Here is a 6,472-nt window from a genome sequence, read left to right as displayed (position 1 = left end):
GGGGTGGGGTGGGGTGGTGGGCAGCGGTTGTGATTGTTTGCATAGGCCAGGCTCATTAAGAAACCAAAGCCTGAGGCACCGCTACGTCTCTGACTGGAGGAAAGTTTCAACTTGAACCAAAGAGTCACAATCAACTATCGTTTCAGTCCCTGTTATGATTATTATTATTATTATTATTATTATTAGAGCTGCAATGATTGGTCCATTGATCAATTAGTCATTATAACAATACTCTGCAACTGTTTTGATAATCAATTCATTGTTTAAAGAATGTTTTTCTCTGGCGGCAGTTTCTCAAATGTGATTCTTTTCTGCTTTTACTTGCTAAACTGAATTTCTTCAGGTTTAAAAGGCAGAACGATTATTTGAAGACTTCACTTTAGGAAAACTGCAGCGGACATTTTTCTGACCCAAAGATTAATCAGGGAGATATTAATTGGCAGATTAATCGAATATCAAAACAATCGTTAGCTTTAGTCCTGGTTATTATATTATTGTCCCGGGTTGATCTTCAAAAAACAAATTGACCCAAATACTGCAGTTTTAAGATTCTTTGCTGTTTTTGACGTTTTGCAAATGAGTCAGACAGAGTTGGTGAAACACTGTGTTGCTGCACACACTTGTCACTCTGACCTCGTTGTCTGACTGTGACCAGGTCATTGTAAACAGTGGAAAAATTTCTCTTTGTTTCAAAGTGCAATCGAAGCCCCGCTACAAACTACTTTTAGAAGTATTTTTATGTTTTTACTCAACTGGACACATGTAAATGACTTTGTGTGTAAATTGAGGTCGACAAACCTTTTCACTGTGACCACAACAAACCAACCGTGTCAACATTTGATCCATTAGACCGATGTGGCACCAGATAACTCTGAACGCCTCTCACCTCCATCAAAACACCTCATCTTTTAAAAAGTACATTTGCTTTCCAAATTAAAGATTTGAAACCGAGTTTTCAGGCGTTTAAAGGCTGACGTCTGGGTGTGGCAGAAACTACTAATACTGCAGGATACAACAAAAACCAAACTTTGCAAAAACAATAAAACACAGCAAATGGTGTTTATTGTCAAAGTGTAGGAGTAGGACAATGTTATATGTGCATAATTAATTATTGTGTACTCTAATTGTGCAACAAACTAAGCTACAGTATATACAGACATCTATCATTAACAGTTGATAGCTGGATGACAGTTATACTGTATAACAGTAAATCTAGTTGGCCGGTTGCTTGGGCAGGACAGCCTCGAAAAGACAATCCGTCAAAGGCCCAAGACTTTGGTATCATCTGTGTCAAATGCAAAATGGTGACTCTTACTCTTACAGTGTAATATCAATCAATACAACTAAACACATCCATTAAAAACATCCACATGAATATACTCAATGCAACAAATGTTATGCAGAAAAATCTTTTTCCCCCCCAACTCTGCTTCTCTCTTTAATCTCCATAAAATCCAGTAAAGGTTAAACAAACATTTAAATGTTACATATCCCATAAAAGTAAAAGAGGATAATGTTATGAGAACCCCCAGTCTAGATAGCAACGATGCTTTGTGAAAAATATATGTATAGTAGAGTGAACTAAACATTTACATGATTTTACAGGTGGAAAGAAAACATTGTTTTGACATAACTTTTTAGAATAATAATACAGCCCCACAGTCTTATGAACATGCTATGATCTCTTGTTACTCACTCCGATCATTGTCCATGTGATGTCAGGCCATCAGCCTGTCACAGGGTTGTGGTTGTGTCAGTGTGTTTACATGTTTTGAGTGTGCATGTCTGTGTGTCAGTATGTGTGTGTGTGCTCTGTGGGTTTTCAGGCTCAACAGTCCCCCGAGTTGTGCGAATGTGGCCCGGTCTCCATTTTCCAGTCTCTCTGGTCGGCGGCGTCTCCCTGGCCGTGCTGGGAGGCGGCTGGAGACAGGGACATCTGTCTGCGGGGGTTGCCACTGTGCATGGTGTTCCAGTGGCGCTTCAGATCCGACGCTTTGATGAAGGCTTTGTCGCAGGAGCCGCAGTTGAATGGCCGCTCGCCTCGGTGCTGCCGTTCGTGGTCTTTCAGGTGGGACTTGTGCTTGAAGGCCTTTTCGCACATTTGGCACGCGAAGGGCCTCTCGTTGCTGTGAACCCTCTCGTGCCTCTTCAGGTCGGGGCCCCTGATGAAGGCCTTGCCGCAGACCACGCAGCGGTGGGGTTTGAAGCCGGAGTGGATCTTCAGGTGCTCCTTGAGGTGGGCGGCGGTGGTGAAGGCTTTGGGGCAGTGCTCGCAGCCGTACGGGCGGTTGGCGGTGAGCAGCCGCTCCTTTTTGGCGTTGTGGTCCATGGGCTTTGCTCCTGTGCTCTGGCAGGAGCCGTGGTCGCGGTGGCCGTACAGCAAGTACTCCAGCTTCATGTCGCTGGAGGAGGAGGAACCCCAGCCGTGGCTGTGAGGATCTTTACCCATGTTGGTGTTGTAGTTGTGTGGCTGAGACACGTGCGAGCCGCCCGGCCCCATGCCATCCATGCCCTGATCGTAGAAGCTGTTCTTCCTCACCTCCTCCATGGCCAGCTCCTTCAGGATGGCGTCCTGAGCTCTCATCCCGTGGTCGCCTGGAGCCTGGTTCTCCCGGGTCTTCATGTTGGTCAGCTCACGTTTCTGGGTGCACAGGTTATCCAGGAAGTTGATCCCCAAGATTTGGCCGGATGACATCATCATATTGATGTCCTTCTTCCTCACGGCGAGCCTGGCTGTGTACATGTAATTGAGCACCTCTTCGAAGATGTCAGAGCGGATGAAGTCCAACTCCACGATGGAGTTGTCTTCGTCGCTCTGTTTCTTGAAGAGCTTTTTAAAGTAGTTGCTGCAAGCTGCCAAGACACAGCGGTGAGCCCTGAACTCTATGTTTTCCACCACCACCACCACATCACAGTGCTCACCTTCCATCCTCTGTTGGTTGAGCATTTTCAGAAAGGTGGCTTTGTGGTCATAGTCGATATATCTCAATAAATCAGACATGTTGCAGGTCAAATAGGAGCAACCTGCAGAGGAAACACAACACACAGTCAAGATATTTTCATTTCCACAACAAAACTGGGAATGTGGATAAAGTGCACAGCTGAGGGGTGGAGCTCTATTATCACGCCTCTCGTGATATTATACACAGGTAGAGTATGCACCACACATTTACACACACTTAAAGGAGTAACTTGCAACCAACATCGCATTCTCTCATTGTTTTCTTCAGACCTGACCGACGAAGCTGCAGAGAGTAAACAAAAGTGGCTAAATCAATCATGCAGAAAGCCTTTGGTAGATACGATAGGCCCGACAGCGATAAAAGCCGCAGTAATGTTAATAAAAAAACACAAACACCAACAGAAACAAACAGACGCACTTTTCCCAACTTGACTAGCGCGTTTTTGCCGCCGCGTTCGCGTGACAGTCGCGTCGCGTGTAGAAAGGATAACCTTAGCAAGAATATTTCACATTTCACTGCGCCCAGCCATTTTGGTCAGCAAGCCTCCATTGGCATGTTTCTGGTGCCTTTAAAGCAGTTCACAAACAGCGGAGAACACGGCGGCGAACAGGCAGACACGCCGCCACGAAATGCCGCGCCGTTTTCTGCGCCTTCCGCAGCGACAAAGAGAAAATAAAAATGTTATTACCCGAAGCCTGAACGCGATCCCTGTGTTGTCACGCAAGGCAGTCGACGACGATCCAGAGCTGTCGTTTTTCCTCTTCCTCTTCTTGTTGTGACTGTTGGGCTCCACAGGAAATGCTGCATTGTTCTGCTGCCACCTACAGCCGCGGAGCAGGTACTCCACCGAGATCCTCTATGTCCGAGACGACGACCCACTCCGCAGGAGGAAAAAAAAAGTGTAGTCCTGTAGGAGGCAAGGCCCCAAAGTCCCTGGTTCACCATATTGTACACTATATAGTGCACTGCTTCTCAAACCTTTTCATATCAGGGACCCCTAAAGTGACACAAATTAGACCACGCCCCCCATTTGATAAGATCTTTGCTTTTAGATGTTTATTACACAAAGTGTTTGAAACACATGACCAAAATAGTCACACATTCTGTCATTGTTGTACATATGGATGGAATTATGGCCAAGTGAAAATAAATTATTCCCTATATGCTGAGAACCCCTTAAGGACCCCACTATTATCAACTGGGCAAAGCAGACAGCTCTCTAAGCCTCCATGTTTACTTCACATCATTTCTGTCAACAGAGTTTAATTAATCAGTTATTTGTTAAAAAGTTTTACCACTGAAGTGCCATCTGTCTTGTAGAATAGCCCTGTGTCAGAATCCGCTTTTATTAATTTGCCTCCATATATTCCGTGTCAAGTCCATGGACTGAAGGCCTGAACAAAAAGGTCAACATACAGAAAACCTCAGGTCAGGTGCTACTACTCTATCACAGCAGTGCTAAAGCTGCAACCAGAAATTATTTTCATAATCAATAAGTCTGACAATTAACATCTTCAATAATCAGTTGATTGTTCAGTATATAAAATGTAAGAAAATAGTGAAAAATACACACCATCACTCCCTAAAGCCCAAGTAAACATATTCAAATATCTTGTTTTTTTGTCTGATCAACAGTCAAAAATGTTTACCGACATAGAAAACTGGGAAATATTCACATTTGAGAAACTGCTATCATTTAATTTTTTGGCATTTTTGGTCAAAAATGGCTTAAATGCGTAATCAGTAATCTCAATTTTTGCCAATTCATTTTCTGTAAAACAGCCTATTAATTAATCAACTAATCATCTCAGCTGTACCGGTTGGTTTCTGGGTGCCAGGGGAAAATTAAAAACTGCTGAGCCATGACCATATATCAATTGTTTTTGATAAGATTTTTTTAGGGAACATGCTACGCTACAAAACAATATCAAGTAAAGCACATACTACATTATGAGGTAATTCTATTGCTGTGTCTTGTCAAAATCTAGTCTGTAGAGTTTTCATAATTCCTAGATTAAGTGGTGTCGAAGGACAGGTTCACCATTTTGTAGGTATGTCCATACTTACCCATATAAACTATTCGTAGGACCACTGACTTACAACCAGGTTTCAACCCACAGTCCAGTTGTGTAGAGACATAACATTGTACTGTAAACCGCTCTCCATCTCCCTTCTACACCTATTTCAAAAACATGGCTGACCTATTCGTGCAGGCGCGTTTTCAGTGCAACACATAAAATTACTTAAATAAATTATATGAATGCAAAATTATAATTAGAATTATATCATAATATTCAATATACAGAACACACAGTTATGTGTGGTACATCTGTGAAAAAAACAAACAAACAAAACAAACTAGTTTCTTTTTAAGCAGATACTCACCCACACATCCACCTTTCACTAATGTTAATCAATTCATGACATGATTACTAATCACGGGTGGGAAATTCCAAAAAGCATACATGTGGACATTGCACCAAAGACGATATGCAATACATTTCTAGAACTAAGAAAAACATATCTTAAAATTTTTGTTTTTCTTGATTTACAAGTTTACAAATTTAAATTGGTTTCGGTGTTGCACGGCATTTTTTTTTACCTGTTGTCTTTGAGTAATATGACTATGTTTAGTGTGCTGTGATTATTACCCATCTTTGTAAACACTGTAAAGAAAACTGTTACAAAAAACAAACATTTGATTGGTGGTCATATGTTGACAGCCCAGAGCCATAGTCCAGCCCGTTCCTCCTTTTAAATGTTTGTTTCTACAATTGTTTTGCAGTATCTTAAATTTCAAAACAGGAAGACATTTAAATGTTGTTTAGCAACTAAAAACAAGAAATTATTTTAGTTAAAGGAAGAGGCTATAAAGACAAACTCGTGTGACATCACAACGCCAGCAACAGAAACAGAGTGAGACATCCCATCTTTTCGATTATCTCTGGGAAACACGCACACATCCAGCGGGGGCGGGGCTTGTCAGGCCTCGGTGTATTCAACATAATTACCAGCAGCAGTAAGGATCCTGTCTTAATTACCCGCGGGTGCTCCTATTAACAGATCAATTAAGAGTTTAGGGCATTTGGTTTAATGAATAATAGATCAACTACAGTTTACAGATTCAATCCACTCCCACTGATATATTTATTTATTTTAACCACTGTTTAAGCTTTTAGGCTCCTGAGGATAGGAGATCTGTTTAGTCTCTCACAGCTCAGGTTGTTCCTTGGGTCCATTGATTTTTATCACATTGGTTGATGGATTTTTTAATCTTTCAATTAAGATTGAACAAATTAACCTGAATATATAATTTTAAATTTATCATGGCAGCCTCCAGGGGTTCAGAGTGTGCCACAACTATTGTGATATAAACCTTTGAATAATTAGCGTTTTATTTAGTATCTAAAAAAACAAAAACAACCATTATTAGAATCACTAAGATTTTTTTTTCTGTTGAGAAAATGTATTTGGCACTGGTTCAACAACACTCAACCAGGTTTCAGTAC

The 6,472-nt window shown here is 41.6% G+C and overlaps 1 protein-coding gene across 1 annotated transcript; it reads right to left on the bottom strand.

Moving 5' to 3' along the window:
* Positions 1 to 1,040: 1,040 nt before the first annotated feature.
* Positions 1,041 to 3,793, bottom strand: LOC111655887 (zinc finger and BTB domain-containing protein 14-like). Its single transcript, XM_023407425.2, has 2 exons — positions 3,652 to 3,793; positions 1,041 to 3,024 (listed from the first exon to the last, which is right to left on the bottom strand). The coding sequence occupies exon 2, from the start codon at positions 2,999 to 3,001 to the stop codon at positions 1,829 to 1,831; it is 1,173 nt and encodes a 390-aa protein (XP_023263193.1). The 5' UTR covers positions 3,002 to 3,024; positions 3,652 to 3,793; the 3' UTR covers positions 1,041 to 1,828.
* Positions 3,794 to 6,472: the final 2,679 nt, after the last annotated feature.

Source organism: Seriola lalandi, unplaced genomic scaffold (assembly GCF_002814215.2).
Source record: "Seriola lalandi dorsalis isolate HSWRI2012SDOR001 ecotype SW California unplaced genomic scaffold, Sedor1 jcf7180002054334, whole genome shotgun sequence".
Taxonomy (NCBI): domain Eukaryota; kingdom Metazoa; phylum Chordata; class Actinopteri; order Carangiformes; family Carangidae; genus Seriola; species Seriola lalandi.
The sequence above is the reverse complement of the archived record's forward strand: the minus strand, read 5'-3'. Positions and strand labels throughout refer to the sequence as shown.